The sequence below is a fragment of the Oncorhynchus mykiss genome, chromosome 26 (assembly GCF_057628025.1).
Source record: "Oncorhynchus mykiss isolate SJ-2025 chromosome 26, ASM5762802v1, whole genome shotgun sequence".
In the NCBI taxonomy this organism is placed as follows: Eukaryota; Metazoa; Chordata; class Actinopteri; order Salmoniformes; family Salmonidae; genus Oncorhynchus; species Oncorhynchus mykiss.
In genome coordinates, this window is record NC_143047.1 from 45,446,304 (window position 1) to 45,465,000 (window position 18,697).

Here is an 18,697-nt window from a genome sequence, read left to right on the forward strand (position 1 = left end):
AAGGCTCTCTACTCCCTATATGGAGGACAAGGCTCTCTACTCCCTATAGAGGACAAGGCTCCCTACTCTCTATAGAGGACAAGGCACCCGACACCCTTGGTCTTTTACCAAATAGGGCTATCTTCTGTATACCACCCCTACCTTGTCTCAACACAACTGATTTAAACGCATTAAGAAGGAAAGAAATTCCACAAACTAACTTTTAACAAGGCACACCTGTTAATTGAAATGCATTCCAGGTGACTACCTCATGAAGCTGGTTGAGAGAATACCAAGAGTGTGCAGAGCTGTCATCAAGGCAAAGGGTGGCTACTTTGAAGAATCTAAAATATATTTAGATTTGTTTCACACTTTTTTGGTTACTACAGAATTCCATATGTGTTATTTCATAGTTTTGACGTTTTCACTATTATTCTACAATGTAGAAAATAGTGAAAAATAAAGAAAAACCCTTGAATTAGTCAGTGTGTCCAAACGTTTGCCTGGTACTGTATATAAAGATCTGTTTTGATGATACTGGCACACTCTTTTCAGATTGATCATGTATTCTCTCTGCACTTCTTAGAATATTCTATGTCTGAGGTGTCTATGCTTCACATGCTAACCAGTGGGACGTCAAGACACAAGAAAACATGTTTCCCAGGAAGTAGTTTGAGGGGTTTAGTTTAGTTTATTCCAATCCACTAGTACCAAAGCTGTCCGTCTCTATAGCTTCCTACTGTGTTGTAACAATGGTATTGTCTCTAGAGCGCTCCACTATTGACGTGGGGAACATGTAAATCCTTCTAGGTAACCATGGTGCCCTGGTCTCTACCTGCTGGAAGGCCACACCTTCATCTCATTTTTCACTGCAACGGGAGACCTTGTCTCATACTTCCTCTTGTTGTAGAGGTGTGTGTGTGTGTGTGTGTGTGTGTGTGTGTGTGTGTGTGTGTGTGTGTGTGTGTGTGTGTGTGTGTGTGTGTGTGTGTGTGTGTGTGTGTGTGCGTGCGTGCGTGCGTGCGTGCATGTGTGCGCGTGCGCACGTGTTCGTACGTGCGTGAAGCCATTAGGCAAAAGATAAGCAGATAAGCAAAGTGCTGCTATGTTGCTAGCAAACAACTCAAGTGCAGTTCTGTTTCTAGAAGGATTCTATAGTATTCTATACCCTCATAAGCAGCACTTCACAATATATACATTGTATTACCTGATCATTTCTGGTAACTATTTTAAGTACCGGAGAAATTATTAATCAGGCAGGAGCAGAGCAGATGATCCTTTACCCTTCCAGTCCATGAGCACTCTTCTGTCAGGCTGCCCTCTAAGGTGATGGTGGAGGGCAGACAGAACATGAGCACTCTGCTGGCAGGCTGCCCTCTAAGGTGATGGTGGGCAGACAGAACATGAGCACTTTGTGATTGTCTCCACCCTCCCTCCAGGTGTCGCCCATCTTCCCCATTATCCCCTGTGTATTTATACCTGTGTTCTCTGTATGTTGCCAGTTTGTTTTGATCGTAGAACCTGCCAGTGTTTTGTTTCCCTGCTCCCGCCAGTTCCAGTTTTCTAGTTTCACAGTTCTGACCATTCTGACTGCCCTGAGCCTGACCCTGACCGTTCTGCCTATCCTGACCCTGACCATGACCCTGAGCCCACCTGCTGTCCTGTACCTTACACCCTCTCTGCATTATTGACCTCTACCTGCCTTGACTTGTCATTTGCCTGCACCTGTTTGAGGAATAAACTTTTGTTTCTTCAACACTGTCTGCACCGGGGTAATACCATAAAACATGCTAGACCGGCTGCGATCAGATGTAGGATCTTAATTTGAGCCACTTTGTTACAGCAGGAAAATAATCCTGCAGCAACAGGAAATGTGATTTATGTGGATTATAATCCGTGTGTATTTTTGTAGGGGTTGATACAAAAAAATGTGTGAGGGCAAATCAAGTTTGACCTTTAAAAGTGAAGATTACAAACTTTAGAAGCCTTTTTAAAACTCAAATACACTTTAAGTTCTTAGCAATTTGATTTGATCAAATTAAGATCCTAGTGTTACTAGTTTGGAGGTTTGTACTAAAAGGTTATTAAATTCCCCACAGACTTGTGAAATAGCACCAAAGGAGAAAAAAACAACAACTGTAGCTTATGTATTTATGTTATTTATTCAGGTTAACCAAAGGGGAAAAGGAAGTTGAGTGTTAAAATAAATATGTTGCAACTTGAAATACAGGTTTGTTCACTGCTTGACTTGGGATGAAAGAAGTGCATCAGCTGTCTTTTTCCATTTGACTAAATTCACAGACATTTACAAATGACGTTACGCTAAAGAGACCTCTGATTATTCACTGTGAAGGGTTCATTCACTTTTCCCCATGACTTCTCCATGACTTAACCACATTGAAAGGCTATTATTTAGACTACATGAAATGGTGAAATGTCAACGGAGCCACAAGCTTTTTAATTTTCAAAAGCCTTTTACATTTACTTTAGTTTGTGTCCATTTGGCTTCTTGTGATCCGCGGGAAACAACTTTACCGCAACATGTAAAATACTCAAAGGTCACTGCGAGAATCCGGCACCTCTCTGTCAACAGGTCCATTAGACTCTGTTCACCCAAATACACAAATGATGCATTATGCTGTAGATTAACCTCTGATTAATCATTGTAAAGGGTTCCTACACATTTTCCAAGACTTCTCCATGACTTTTAACCACATTTCATGATACAATCATACATCATCCATCTCTTTTTATTTTATTTTACCTTTATTTAACTAGGCAAGTCAGTTAAGAACAAATTATTATTTTCAATGACGGCCTAGGAACAGTGGGTTAACTGCCTGTTCAGGGGCAGAACGACAGATTTTTACCTTGTCAGCTCGGGGATTTGAACTTGTAACCTTTCGGTTACCAGTCCAACACTCTAACCACTAGGCTACACTGCCTTCCCGCCCCATCTCTATTGTAATTGTGTTTTGTATTTTACAGTATTGTATTGTACGTATGTGTTGTGCTGGTCCTGTACGTGGCTCAGTTGGTAAGAACACGACACTAGAAACACCAGAGTTCAAATCAAATGTTATTTGTCACATGCTTTATAAACGACAGGGGTAGACCAACAGTGAAATACTTAAGGTTGAGTGTTTAAAGAAACAGTGAAGAGACGACTCTGGGATACTGGCCTTCTAAGGCAGAGTTCCTCTGTCCAGTCTCAACATCAACAGTGAAGAGGCGACTCCGGGATGCTGGCCTTCTAGGCAGAGTTTCTCTGTCCAGTCTCAACGTCAACAGTGAAGAGGCGACTCCGGGATGCTGGCCTTCTAGGCAGAGTTCCTCTGTCCGGTCTCAACGTCAACAGTGAAGAGGCGACTCCGGGATGCTGACCTTCTAGGCAGAGTTCCTCTGTCCGGTCTCAACGTCAACAGTGAAGAGGCGACTCCGGGATGCTGGCCTTCTAGGCAGAGTTCCTCTGTCCAGTCTCAACGTCAACAGTGAAGAGGCGACTCCGGGATGCTGGCCTTTTAGGCAGAGTTCCTCTGTCCAGTCTCAACGTCAACAGTGAAGAGGCGACTCCGGGATGCTGGCCTTCTAGGCAGAGTTCCTCTGTCCAGTCTCAACGTCAACAGTGAAGAGGCGACTCCGGGATGCTGGCCTTCTAGGCAGACTTCCTCTGTCCAGTCTCAACGTCATCATCCCGGAGTCGCCTCTTCACTGTTGACGTTGAGACTGGTGTTTTGCAGTTACTATTTAATGAAGCTGCCAGTTGAGGACTTGTGAGGCGTCTGTTTCTCAAACTAGACACAAATCTACTTGTCCTCTTGCTCAGTTGTGCTCCGGGGGCCTCACACTCCTCTTTCTATTCTGGTTAGAGACAGTTTGCGCTGTTCTGTGAAGGGAGTAGTACACAGCGTTGTACGAAATCTTCAGTTTCTTGGCAATTTCTCGCATGGAATAACCTTCATTTCTCAGAACAAGAATAGACTGACGAGTTTCAGAAACAAGGTCTTAGTTTCTGGCCATTTTGAGCCTGTAATTGAACCCACAAATGCTGATGCTCCAGATACTCAACTAGTCTAAAGAAGGCCTGTTTTATTGCTTCTTCAACCAGAACAACAGTTTTCAGCTGTACTAACATAATTGCAAAAGTGTTTTCTAATGATCAATTAGACTTTTTAAATTATAAACTTGGATTAGCTAACACAACGTGCCATTGGAACACAGAAGTGATGGTTGCTGATAATGGGCCTCTGTACGCCTATGTAGATATTCCATAAATAATCAGCCGTTTCCAGCTACAATAGTCATTTATAACATTAACAATGTCTACACTGTATTTCTGATCAATTTGATGTTATTTTAAATGGACAAAAAAATAGGTGTTTTTCATTCAAAAACAAGTACATTTCTAAGTGACCCCAGACTTTTGAATGGATAGTGTGCATATATGTAGGGGTAAAGTAACTAGGCAACAGGAGAGATAATAAACAGTAACACCAGAGTATGTGATGAGGCAAAAACGTTAGTGCAAAAAAAGGGTCAATGCAGATAGTTAAATAGTTAACCAACCTGGACTAACTTTAACAGTCTTATGGCTAAAAGGGGCTAGAAGTTGTTCAGGATCGGTTCCAGACTTGTTGCATCGGTACTGCTTATCCGTGCGGTAGCAGAGAGAACAGTCTATGACTAGGGTGGCTGGAGTCTTGAACCATTTTAAGGACCTTCCTCTGACACCGCCTGGTATAGAGGTCCTGGATGGCAGGGAGCTCGGGCCCAGTGATGTATTGGGACGTACGCACTACCCTCTGTAGCGCCTTGCTGTCGAATGCCATGCAGTTGTCATACCAGGCGGTGATGCTGCCAGTCAAGGTGCTCTCAATGGTGTAGCTGTAGAACTGTTTGAGGATTTGAGGGCCTATGCCAATCTTTTTAGCCTTCTGAGGAGGAAGAGTTTGTGGACCATAATAATGTGGAAACCAAGGAACTTGAAGTTCTCGACCTGATCCACTCCAGCCCTGTCGATGTGGATGAGCTGACATTGAGGGAGAGGTTGTTGTCCTGGCAACACACGGCCAGGTCTCTGACCTCCTCCCTATAGGCTATCTCATCGTCGTCGGTGATCAGGCCTACCACCGTTGTGTCGTCTGCAAACTTAATGATGGTGTTAGAGTCGTGTGTGGCCACGCAGTCGTGGGTGAACAAGGAGTACAGGAGGGGACTGAGCACACACCCCTGAGGGCCCCCAGTGTTGAGGATCAGCGTGGAGATGTGTTGTTGCCTACCCGTACCAGCTGGGGGCGGCCCATTAGGAAGTCCAGGATCCAGTTGCAGAGGGAGGTGTTCAGTCCCAGGGTCCTTAGCTTAGTGATGGGCTTGGAGGGCACTATGGTGTTGAATGCTGAACTATAGTCAATGAACAGCATTCTCACGTAGGTGTTCCTTTTGTCCAGGTGGGAAAGGGCAGTTTGGAGAGCAATAGAGATGACATCATCTGCGGATCTGTTAGAGCTGTATGCAAATTGGAGTGGGTCTAGGTTGTACAGGATGTTGATGTGAGCCATGACCAGCCTTTCAAAGCATTTCATGGCTACAGATGTGAGTACTATGGGGCGATAGTCATGTAGACAGGTTGCCTAATTTTGCACGCCCAATTTTTCAGTTTTTGATTTGTTAAAAATGTTTGAAATATCCAATAAATGTCGTTCCACTTCATGATTGTGTCCCACTTGTTGTTGATTCTTCACAAAAAAATACAGTTTTATATCTTTATGTTTGAAGCCTGAAATGTGGCAAAAGGTTGCAAAGTTCAAGGGGGCCGAATACTTTCGCAAGGCACTGTATATATATATATATATATATATACAGTGGGGCAAAAAAAGTATTTAGTCAGCCACCAATTGTGCAAGTTCTCCCACTTAAAAAGATGAGAGAGGCCTGTAATTTTCATCATAGGTACACTTCAACTATGCCAGACAAAATGAGGGAGAAAAAATCCAGAAAATCACATTGTAGGATTTTTAATGAATTTATTTGCAAATGATGGTGGAAAATAAGTATTTGATCACCTACAAACAAGCAAGATTTCTTTATTTTTTGCCCCACTGTATATATACAGTATATACATATATACAGTATATACAACCCATTTTTTCATGTTGTACCACGTAGATTTCTCACTATCCAAATGCATTCAATTGTGTTCCATTCAATTGTGTTCCATTCAATTGGGTTCCATTCAATTGTGTTCCATTCAATTGTGTTCCATTCAATTGGGTTCCATTCAATTGTGTTCCATTCAATTGGGTTCCATTCAATTGTGTTCCATTCAATTGTGTTCCATTCAATTGTGTTCCATTCAATTGTGTTCCATTCAATTGGGTTCCATTCAATTGGGTTCCATTCAATTGTGTTCCATTCAATTGGGTTCCATTCAATTGTGTTCCATTCAATTGTGTTCCATTCAATTGTGTTCCATTCAATTGGGTTCCATTCAATTGGGTTCCATTCAATTGTGTTCCATTCAATTGTGTTCCGTTCAAGTAAAAACATTGCCTTTTAACCCCTTTACACTTGACATATTTTCCTATACGGATAGCGCTAAATTGACATGGTTCTCACAGAAGAAATAGGGAACCTCACGGTAGAAATGAAAAGGGACCAGTGGAGATTAATGGGGAAAATGACTAGACTGAAGGTGGGGACACAACAGTTCACCTGACACAAGACCCGAATTCAAATATCACACTGTTGATTTGATGTGCCTTTTACATTGACTGGACTTTTCACCACAACGAAATCTGAAAATACTCTGGATACATTCAGTAACATATGATAAGAATATTCTTGGAAAAATGGGTTTGAGTGAGAGGTCTAACTGGTGTTTCCAAGTGGCCACACACCTCTTCAAAGTGTACACAGTTCCTAAGTCATTTCAATGGACGTTTATGAGTCAAAGAGGCGTTGTCATCTGTAAGGTGCTTTTGAGGTCTGCTAGCTGTGCCGTTGAGGAAGTAGAGCAGGCGACCTTGTAGTTGTTTTCTTTGGAACACAGCCCTGCATCATTGCCTTTACACAATTACTGTTGTTGTTTACGCAATCACAAAACGGTTCATTATATTTGGAATCTGGGTCAGGTGGGCATCATTTCAAAGCTTGTTCTAATGCCAACATGACTAGCTAAATTATAAAATACGATGTTACAGTGTTAGGCTTTCAGTGGGGCGGTAGGTAACCTAGTGATTAGAGTGTTGGGCCAGTAACCGAAAGGTTGCTGGATCGAATCCCCGAGCTGATCTGTTGTTCTGCCCCTGAACAAGGCAGTTAACCCACTGTTCCTAGGCTGTCATTAAAAATAATAATTTGTTCCTAACTGACTTTGCCTAGTTAAATAAATGTTCAATAAAAATACATATTATTCAGAGAAGCAGATGGTAATTTTGGTGGCATAGAATGGATTCAGATTGGTATACAATTCAACAATACAACAAACAGGCTCATTCTGTTCAGGACAACCCAGGGTATGACGCCATGTCATCTGGTAACTGTACATCTAACATAGTGATCATAACCGTTGACAACTGTATATGATATGGAAATGTGAGGTACACATTTTGAGGGTGTTTGGCTTTCTTGAATGACGGGCGAAGCTGTATTTATTCTAGTCCTCAATGGCTAATCTTTAAAAAATATATTGAGCCCTCCTAATTTACAACATTTCATTGTTTACAACATTTCATCATTTACAACATTTCATCATTTACAACATTTCCTCATTTACAACATTTCGTAATTTACAACAACAAGTTGGTTCCATAACATGAAATAATGACTCCAAACACGTTCTTTATATAAATCTTTCACATTTACCTGTTTACAATATCGTAACCAAATGGTGACCATCTTGTCAACGGGAACATTTCCAGGCCCTTTAGTATCACAGTACTTATGTAGATATCATTTCAGCTTCAGTGACCGCAGTGAACATATAAACGTTTTTTTTAAAAACAGAACACATTACCTAGAATGACATTCACTCTCACGGGTGGCCAAAATTAACAAACTGAAAGCCACGCCCCCCCCCCCCATTAGGCCACGGCTACATTCTGATCTCTTCTGATAGGCTGCCATCGCTACATTGCACCCACCACTATTTAATGCGAATATCGATTTCATTCAATTTAAAAAAATCACAGGTCAAGTGGCGCAGTGGTCTTAGGCACTGCATCGCAGTGCTAGAGGCTGACCGGGCTGTGCCGCAACCGGCCGTGGCCAGGAGTCCCATAGGACAGAGCACAATTGGCCCAGCGTCGTCCGGGTTAGGGGAGAGTTTGGCCCAGCGTCGTCCGGGTTAGGGGAGAGTTTTGCCGGCAGGGGGCTTTACTTGGCTCATCGTGCTCTTGCGACTCCTTGTGGTGGTCCGGGTGCCTGCAGGCTGACCCTGGACGTCAGTTGAACTGTGTTTCCTCTGATACATTGGTGCGGCTGGATTCTCGGTTAAGCGGGTGGGTGTTAAGAATCGTGGTTTGACGGGTCATGTTTCGGAGGAAGCATGACTCCACCTTCGTCTCTCCCGAGCCCGTTGGGGAGTTGCAGCGATGAGACAAAATCGAAAAAAGAAGAAAACTGATCTCTCAAATGTGTTATTTGATTTCAGACAAATAGAATAGAACAAGTTGAACGAACCAAAGCCTAATTTTATATTATACCAATCAGAAAAAGCAATTCAGATGAACAACAGTGTCATCCCACGTTTTACAATGTAGGAGTTAGCATCAGGTCTGGTATCCTTCTTCAGATCAGAATGCTGCAGCCGGGAGTATAGCCTGCTGCCCTCTGTCATCCCTCCCATCATCCCTCTGTTCCCTCCAGCCGGGAGCGTAGCCTGCTGCCCCTCTGTCATCCCTCCCATCATCCCTCTGTTCCCTCCAGCCGGGAGCGTAGCCTGCGACCCCTCTGTCATCCCTCCCATCATCCCTCTGTTCCCTCCAGCCAGGAGCGTAGCCTGCTGTCCCTCTGTCATCCCTCCCATCATCCCTCTGTTCCCTCCAGCCAGGAGCGTAGCCTGCTGTCCCTCTGTCATCCCTCCCATCATCCCTCTGTTCCCTCCAGCCGGGAGCGTAGCCTGCTGCCCCTCTGTCATCCCTCCCATCATCCCTCTGTTCCCTCCAGCCGGGAGTGTAGCCTGCTACCCCTCTGTCATCCCTCCCATCATCCCTCTGTTCCCTCCAGCCGGGAGCATAGCCTGCTGTTCCTCTGTCATCCCTCTGTTCCCCCCAGCCGGGAGCATAGCCTGCTGTCCCTCTGTCATCCCTCCCATCATCCCTCTGTTCCCCCCTAAGCCGGGAGCATAGCCTGGGGACTGGCACAGAGACTCCACAAAGTCTCGGCGTCTGGGCCAGTAGCTGTCCGTTTCCGCGACAGCTTCCGCCTTCATCTCTACTTCCGCCTCCCTCTCCACCTCCCTGAGCAAGAGGACAAGTAGATTTGTGTCTAGTTTGAGAAACAGACGCCTCACAAGTCCTCAACTGGCAGCTTCATTAAATAGTAACTGCAAAACACCAGTCTCAACGTCAACAGTGAAGAGGCGACTCCGGGATGATGACGTTGAGACTGGTGTTTTGCAGTTACTATTTAATGAAGCTGCCAGTTGAGGACTTGTGAGGCGTCTGTTTCTCAAACTAGACACAAATCTACTTGTCCTCTTGCTCAGTTGTGCTCCGGGGGCCTCACACTCCTCTTTCTATTCTGGTTAGAGACAGTTTGCGCTGTTCTGTGAAGGGAGTAGTACACAGCGTTGTACGAAATCTTCAGTTTCTTGGCAATTTCTCGCATGGAATAACCTTCATTTCTCAGAACAAGAATAGACTGACGAGTTTCAGAAACAAGGTCTTAGTTTCTGGCCATTTTGAGCCTGTAATTGAACCCACAAATGCTGATGCTCCAGATACTCAACTAGTCTAAAGAAGGCCTGTTTTATTGCTTCTTCAACCAGAACAACAGTTTTCAGCTGTACTAACATAATTGCAAAAGTGTTTTCTAATGATCAATTAGACTTTTTAAATTATAAACTTGGATTAGCTAACACAACGTGCCATTGGAACACAGAAGTGATGGTTGCTGATAATGGGCCTCTGTACGCCTATGTAGATATTCCATAAATAATCAGCCGTTTCCAGCTACAATAGTCATTTATAACATTAACAATGTCTACACTGTATTTCTGATCAATTTGATGTTATTTTAAATGGACAAAAAAATAGGTGTTTTTCATTCAAAAACAAGTACATTTCTAAGTGACCCCAGACTTTTGAATGGATAGTGTGCATATATGTAGGGGTAAAGTAACTAGGCAACAGGAGAGATAATAAACAGTAACACCAGAGTATGTGATGAGGCAAAAACGTTAGTGCAAAAAAAGGGTCAATGCAGATAGTTAAATAGTTAACCAACCTGGACTAACTTTAACAGTCTTATGGCTAAAAGGGGCTAGAAGTTGTTCAGGATCGGTTCCAGACTTGTTGCATCGGTACTGCTTATCCGTGCGGTAGCAGAGAGAACAGTCTATGACTAGGGTGGCTGGAGTCTTGAACCATTTTAAGGACCTTCCTCTGACACCGCCTGGTATAGAGGTCCTGGATGGCAGGGAGCTCGGGCCCAGTGATGTATTGGGACGTACGCACTACCCTCTGTAGCGCCTTGCTGTCGAATGCCATGCAGTTGTCATACCAGGCGGTGATGCTGCCAGTCAAGGTGCTCTCAATGGTGTAGCTGTAGAACTGTTTGAGGATTTGAGGGCCTATGCCAATCTTTTTAGCCTTCTGAGGAGGAAGAGTTTGTGGACCATAATAATGTGGAAACCAAGGAACTTGAAGTTCTCGACCTGATCCACTCCAGCCCTGTCGATGTGGATGAGCTGACATTGAGGGAGAGGTTGTTGTCCTGGCAACACACGGCCAGGTCTCTGACCTCCTCCCTATAGGCTATCTCATCGTCGTCGGTGATCAGGCCTACCACCGTTGTGTCGTCTGCAAACTTAATGATGGTGTTAGAGTCGTGTGTGGCCACGCAGTCGTGGGTGAACAAGGAGTACAGGAGGGGACTGAGCACACACCCCTGAGGGCCCCCAGTGTTGAGGATCAGCGTGGAGATGTGTTGTTGCCTACCCGTACCAGCTGGGGGCGGCCCATTAGGAAGTCCAGGATCCAGTTGCAGAGGGAGGTGTTCAGTCCCAGGGTCCTTAGCTTAGTGATGGGCTTGGAGGGCACTATGGTGTTGAATGCTGAACTATAGTCAATGAACAGCATTCTCACGTAGGTGTTCCTTTTGTCCAGGTGGGAAAGGGCAGTTTGGAGAGCAATAGAGATGACATCATCTGCGGATCTGTTAGAGCTGTATGCAAATTGGAGTGGGTCTAGGTTGTACAGGATGTTGATGTGAGCCATGACCAGCCTTTCAAAGCATTTCATGGCTACAGATGTGAGTACTATGGGGCGATAGTCATGTAGACAGGTTGCCTAATTTTGCACGCCCAATTTTTCAGTTTTTGATTTGTTAAAAATGTTTGAAATATCCAATAAATGTCGTTCCACTTCATGATTGTGTCCCACTTGTTGTTGATTCTTCACAAAAAAATACAGTTTTATATCTTTATGTTTGAAGCCTGAAATGTGGCAAAAGGTTGCAAAGTTCAAGGGGGCCGAATACTTTCGCAAGGCACTGTATATATATATATATATATATATACAGTGGGGCAAAAAAAGTATTTAGTCAGCCACCAATTGTGCAAGTTCTCCCACTTAAAAAGATGAGAGAGGCCTGTAATTTTCATCATAGGTACACTTCAACTATGCCAGACAAAATGAGGGAGAAAAAATCCAGAAAATCACATTGTAGGATTTTTAATGAATTTATTTGCAAATGATGGTGGAAAATAAGTATTTGATCACCTACAAACAAGCAAGATTTCTTTATTTTTTGCCCCACTGTATATATACAGTATATACATATATACAGTATATACAACCCATTTTTTCATGTTGTACCACGTAGATTTCTCACTATCCAAATGCATTCAATTGTGTTCCATTCAATTGTGTTCCATTCAATTGGGTTCCATTCAATTGTGTTCCATTCAATTGTGTTCCATTCAATTGGGTTCCATTCAATTGTGTTCCATTCAATTGGGTTCCATTCAATTGTGTTCCATTCAATTGTGTTCCATTCAATTGTGTTCCATTCAATTGTGTTCCATTCAATTGGGTTCCATTCAATTGGGTTCCATTCAATTGTGTTCCATTCAATTGTGTTCCATTCAATTGTGTTCCATTCAATTGGGTTCCATTCAATTGTGTTCCATTCAATTGTGTTCCGTTCAAGTAAAAACATTGCCTTTTAACCCCTTTACACTTGACATATTTTCCTATACGGATAGCGCTAAATTGACATGGTTCTCACAGAAGAAATAGGGAACCTCACGGTAGAAATGAAAAGGGACCAGTGGAGATTAATGGGGAAAATGACTAGACTGAAGGTGGGGACACAACAGTTCACCTGACACAAGACCCGAATTCAAATATCACACTGTTGATTTGATGTGCCTTTTACATTGACTGGACTTTTCACCACAACGAAATCTGAAAATACTCTGGATACATTCAGTAACATATGATAAGAATATTCTTGGAAAAATGGGTTTGAGTGAGAGGTCTAACTGGTGTTTCCAAGTGGCCACACACCTCTTCAAAGTGTACACAGTTCCTAAGTCATTTCAATGGACGTTTATGAGTCAAAGAGGCGTTGTCATCTGTAAGGTGCTTTTGAGGTCTGCTAGCTGTGCCGTTGAGGAAGTAGAGCAGGCGACCTTGTAGTTGTTTTCTTTGGAACACAGCCCTGCATCATTGCCTTTACACAATTACTGTTGTTGTTTACGCAATCACAAAACGGTTCATTATATTTGGAATCTGGGTCAGGTGGGCATCATTTCAAAGCTTGTTCTAATGCCAACATGACTAGCTAAATTATAAAATACGATGTTACAGTGTTAGGCTTTCAGTGGGGCGGTAGGTAACCTAGTGATTAGAGTGTTGGGCCAGTAACCGAAAGGTTGCTGGATCGAATCCCCGAGCTGATCTGTTGTTCTGCCCCTGAACAAGGCAGTTAACCCACTGTTCCTAGGCTGTCATTAAAAATAATAATTTGTTCCTAACTGACTTTGCCTAGTTAAATAAATGTTCAATAAAAATACATATTATTCGGAGAAGCAGATGGTAATTTTGGTGGCATAGAATGGATTCAGATGTGTACAACAATTCAACAATACAACAAACAGGCTCATTCTGTTCAGGACAACCCAGGGTATGACGCCATGTCATCTGGTAACTGTACATCTAACATAGTGATCATAACCGTTGACAACTGTATATGATATGGAAATGTGAGGTACACATTTTGAGGGTGTTTGGCTTTCTTGAATGACGGGCGAAGATGTATTTATTCTAGTCCTCAATGGCTAATCTTTAAAAAATATATTGAGCCCTCCTAATTTACAACATTTCATTGTTTACAACATTTCATCATTTACAACATTTCCTCATTTACAACATTTCCTCATTTACAACATTTCCTCATTCACAACATTTCCTCATTTACAACAACAAGTTGGTTCCATAACATGAAATAATGACTCCAAACACGTTTTTTATATAAATCTGTGGTCTTAGGCACTGCATCGCAGTGCTAGAGGCTGACCGGGCTGTGCCGCAACCGGCCGTGGCCAGGAGTCCTATAGGACAGCGTACAATTGGCCCAGCGTCGTCCGGGTTAGGGGAGAGTTTGGCCCAGCGTCGTCCGGGTTAGGAGAGAGTTTGGCCCAGCGTCGTCCGGGTTAGGGGAGAGTTTGGCCCAGCGTCGTCCGGGTTAGGGGAGAGTTTGGCCCAGCGTCGTCCGGGTTAGGGGAGAGTTTTGCCGGCGGGGCTTTACTTGGCTCATCGTGCTCTAGCGACTCCTTGTGGTGGGCCGGGTGCCTGCAGACTGACCCTGGACGTCTGTTGAACGGTGTTTCCTCTGACACATTGGTGCGGCTGAATTCTGGGTTAAGCCGGCGGGTGTTAAGAATCGTAGTTTGGCGGGTCATGTTTTGGAGGAAGCACCTTCGTCTCTCCCGAGCCCGTTGGGGAGTTGCAGCGATGAGACAAGATCGAAAAAATAAGAAAACTGATCTCTCAAATGTGTTATTTGATTTTAGACAAATAGCATAGAACAAGTTGAACGAACCAAAGCCTAATTTTCTATTATACCAATCAGAAAAAGCAATTCAGATGAACAACAGTGTCATCCCACTTTTTACAATGTAGGAGTTAGCATCAGGTCTGGTTTCCTTCTTCAGATCAGAATGCTGCAGCCAGGAGCATAGCCTGCTACCCTCTGTCATCCCTCCCATCATCCCTCTGTTCCCTCCAGCCAGGAGCATAGCCTGCTGCCCCTCTGTCATCCCTCTGTCATCCCTCCCATCATCCCTCTGTTCCCTCCAGCCGGGAGCGTAGCCTGCTGTCCCTCTGTCATCCCTCTGTCATCCCTCCCATCATCCCTCTGTTCCCTCCAGCCGGGAGCGTAGCCTGCTACCCCTCTATCATCCCTCCCATCATCCCTCTGTTCCCTCCAGCCGGGAGCGTAGCCTGCTACCCCTCTGTCATCCCTCCCATCATCCCTCTGTTCCCTCCAGCCGGGAGCATAGCCTGCTGCCCCTCTGTCATCCCTTCCATCATCCCTCTTTCCCCCCAGCCGGGAGTATAGCCTGCTGTTCCTCTGTCATCCATCCCATCATCCCTCTGTTCCCCCCAGCCGGGAGTATAGCCTGCTGCCCCTCTGTCATCCCTCCCATCATCCCTCTTTCCCCCCAGCCGGGAGTATAGCCTGCTGTTCCTCTGTCATCCCTCCCATCATCCCTCTGTTCCCCCCAGCCGGGAGTATAGCCTGCTGTTCCTCTGTCATCCATCCCATCATCCCTCTGTTCCCCCCAGCCGGGAGTATAGCCTGCTGCCCCTCTGTCATCCCTCCCATCATCCCTCTGTTCCTCCCAGCCGGGAGCATAGCCTGCTGTTCCTCTGTCATCCCTCTGTTCCCCCCAGCCGGGAGCATAGCCTGCTGTCCCTCTGTCATCCCTCCCATCATCCCTCTGTTCCCCCCCAAGCCGGGAGCATAGCCTGGGGACTGGCACAGAGACTCCACAAAGTCTCGGCGTCTGGGCCAGTAGCTGTCCGTTTCCGCGACAGCTTCCGCCTTCATCTCTACTTCCGCCTCCCTCTCCACCTCCCTTTCCCTCCTGTTCTCCAGGTTGTCAGCGGCCAGAGCGGCGCCCGTCTCCTCCTTCCACAGCCTCTCGTGCTCCAGCTTCAGCTCCTGGTAGCTCCTGGAGAACATGTGGAAGATGGAAGTAGCAGGAAACGCCATGATGAGAATTCCACTCAGGATGCTGCTCAGCGCTACCACCTGACCCGGGATGCTCCTCGGCACCATGTCCCCGTAGCCCACGGTCGTCATGGAGATGATGGCCCACCAATAGGAAGCTGGGATGCTGCTGAAGCTGTGCTGGGGCGCGGTGGCGGCGTTGGGCGCCAGCTCGCTCTCGGCCAGGTGCACCATGGGAGAGAAGAGGGCCATGCCGACGGTGATGAAGAGCAGGAGGAGGCTGAACTCTTGGGTGCTGCGTTGCATGGTCAGGCCCAGGGTCTGGAGGCCCAGGGAATGGCGCGCCAGCCGCATCACGTACAGGATACGCAACGCACGCATCAGACGCAGGACCAGACCCAGCTTGTCCAGGTACCCCCTACCTGGGGAACAGAGGTGAAAGTACACAATGTTGCTTAATATGGTAGGTTGTTAATATCCAGAAACCGGTTGACACCTAGCTAGCTATAGCTAACCCCATTATAACACTGATGTGCCACACTAAGCTAGCTAGCTATAGCTAACCCCATTATAACACTGTTGTGTTACACTAGCCTAGCTAGCTATAGCTAACCCCATTATAACACTATTGTGCTACACTAACCTAGCTAGCTATAGCTAACCCCATTATAACACTATTGTGCTACACTAACCTAGCTAGCTATGAGTGTATTCATAAAGTGACTTCATACAAAACAATTGTTCACCCAAATAAAATCTATATGATAATGACTATGTTTGTTCCACCTGCTCCTGCACTGCCATCCTCCAGAGTGTTGTTTTCCACCACTACCAGAGAAATGTAGTAGGGTAGGATGGCCACAGCATCAATGATGTTCAGGGGCCCGCGGGCAAATTCTAGTTTGGATCGAGCATGGAGGAACCGCAGCATGAACTCCAAGGAGAACCAGGCTACGCACACCGTCTCCACAACAAACATGTGACGACACTTCTGGGAACACTCGCCCTGGAGACGGAGAGGGGGGAGGGCAGAGAGGGAGGAGGGCAGAGAGGGAGGAGGGCAGAGAGGGGGGGGGGGGCAGAGAGGGAGGAGGGCAGAGAGGGAAGGGAGAGAGGGAGGAGGGCAGAGAGGGAGGAGGGCAGAGAGGGGGAGGGCAGAGAGGGAGAGAGAGAGAGAGAGCGAGAGATAGAGAGAGACAGAGGGAGAGACAGAGAGAGAGAGAGAGAGAGAGGGAGAGACAGAGAGAGAGAGAGAGAGAGAGAGAGAGAGAGAGAGAGAGAGAGACAGAGAGAGAGAGAGAGAGAGACAGGGAGAGAGAGAGAGAGAGAGAGAGAGAGAGAGAGAGGGAAGAAACATAAATAAATGATCTAGATGAAGATGGAGAGAGTGGTTGTGATAGCATTTAGATATGGGGAAAAGACCTGGAGACTGAAACAAACTACAGTTGCCGAGAAATGTACCTTTTCCCCCCCCCAACAAATCTTGGTTTAACTATTGATGGGGAGCAATCTTTACAATCTAAACGGTTGAAAGAAGGACATTGCATATTTTAGTAGGTTCCTTGCACCCCAAAGACTTGTATTAGCTCCCCCAAGCTAACCCCTAGGCTTTTAGCTCAGCGGTTATGTTCCAACTCACCTTGCTCTCCTCTTGGCGTAGATCAGGCATGGTGCTGATACAGAGGCTGATGACTGTCACAGCTACCATGATCACAGAGAAACAGGCGAACATCTTCCCTGCCAAGCCGGAGTGGGGGTTCTCCACCACCTCTCTCAACCTGTGGAAGAGAGTTAGAAAAGTCATATTTGTCCCTGGTCAGTCTTTGATCATGTGACCACTGTTATACATGTACTTGGGTGCTGGGTGAAGATGCTGATCATGGATCAGTTTAGCATTTTCACCAGTAATGGTTAAGTTTAGGATTGGAGGAGGGGAAGCTGATCCAAGATCTGTAGAAAAATCTTCTTCTTTTTTTTTTACCCTTTTTTGTTGGAGATCTTGTTTACAGATCCTGTTGTCTTACAAATTCACGAGGACATAACGTAAAGTTATGAATATAACTACTGTTCTCTGAAGGAAGGACACAGCTATTGGGATCATGCTCGCGAGATCAGTGCTTAGTGCATCGACTGATAGGTAACTAACTGTGTTACGTCTTCTCAGTTTGTCTCCTCAACAAACAACAAGAGAAAGAAAGCCCTCTGTGTCCCTGGTCAGTCTTTGAGCATGTGACCACTGTTATACATGTACTTGGGTGCTGGGTGAAGATGCTGATCTTGGGTCAGTTTAGCATTTTCACCAGTAATGGTTAAGGTTAGGATTGGAGGAGGGGAAGCTGATCCAAGATCTGTACCTAGTGTTTAACCCTACTGTTTCTACCTGCTCATCAGCCTGCGGTAGCCCGTCTCCGTCTCAGCCAACAGGGGAAGCCTCTGTAGCTTCATCCTCCTCTGTCTCCACTCCTCCTCCTTACGCTCACGCTCCACCACCTCAATAAAAAGCACAGTCAAGATCACAGTCAAGATCACAATCAAGAGCACAATCAAGATCACGGTCAAGATCTCAATCAAAATCACAGTCAAAATCACAGTCAAGATCACAATCAAAATCACAGTCAAGATCACAATCAACCCTTAGTTATAAAGTCAACATCACATAAATGTCCCAATAAATGGAGTCGTCTTCTAGACCAGGTTCCCCTTGGAAAAAAAGGTCAGATAAATGTGAAATAAACATTAAATAGATAAACAAACATTTGACAGAAACAACGTACCTCCTCGACACGTGTCAACATGCGTCGGCGGCAGCAGCGTTCCATGTGGGCGGGGTCGACCCCCCAGTAGTCCAGCTCATCGTGCAGTGACACCGCGCACAGCTCTCGCAGGAGGCGGAGCTTCCCGGCCGCCAGGAAGTTCAAGATGACCCGGAACGCTGTGGGGTTCCGGTCGAAAAAGTACTCCCTCTGGGTCTCGTCGTAGTCGTCACAGAGGCTGGCGATGTCCTCGGGGCTGGAGCAGAGACGTAGCCGCCCAAGCCGGGTGAGAGGGAACTGCTCCAGGGTGGTCCAGGGGAACGTGTAGCGGTTACCCCCCACGTTGATCAAGGCCTGGGTAACAGAAAACACAGAGAATATATCCGGTTTTATTGATTAAGTTAGTCAATATGAGCTTCATAACTATTGAATACATGTTATTACATTCATGTTTCAATATGTCAAAAATGACTGAGTTGCTTTGGATAAAGGCATCTTCTAAATGCAATATATTATTATATTGTTATTATTATAGTATTATTATTATTATATTACTGTTATAT

General features: G+C 45.3%; 1 protein-coding gene across 1 annotated transcript in view; it reads right to left on the reverse strand.

Moving 5' to 3' along the window:
- Positions 1–14,831: 14,831 nt before the first annotated feature.
- Positions 14,832–18,697, reverse strand: part of LOC118944463 (voltage-gated potassium channel regulatory subunit KCNG4-like) — a 6,483-nt gene continuing 2,617 nt past the window's right edge. The window contains exons 2-6 of the mRNA XM_036963943.2: positions 18,156–18,488; positions 17,762–17,871; positions 17,021–17,159; positions 16,168–16,387; positions 14,832–15,803 (exon numbers count right to left, since the gene is read on the reverse strand). Of these exons, the coding sequence (XP_036819838.2) occupies positions 14,854–15,803; positions 16,168–16,387; positions 17,021–17,159; positions 17,762–17,871; positions 18,156–18,488 (1,752 nt within the window). The 3' untranslated portion in view covers positions 14,832–14,853. The remainder of the gene's footprint in view (positions 15,804–16,167; positions 16,388–17,020; positions 17,160–17,761; positions 17,872–18,155; positions 18,489–18,697) is intronic.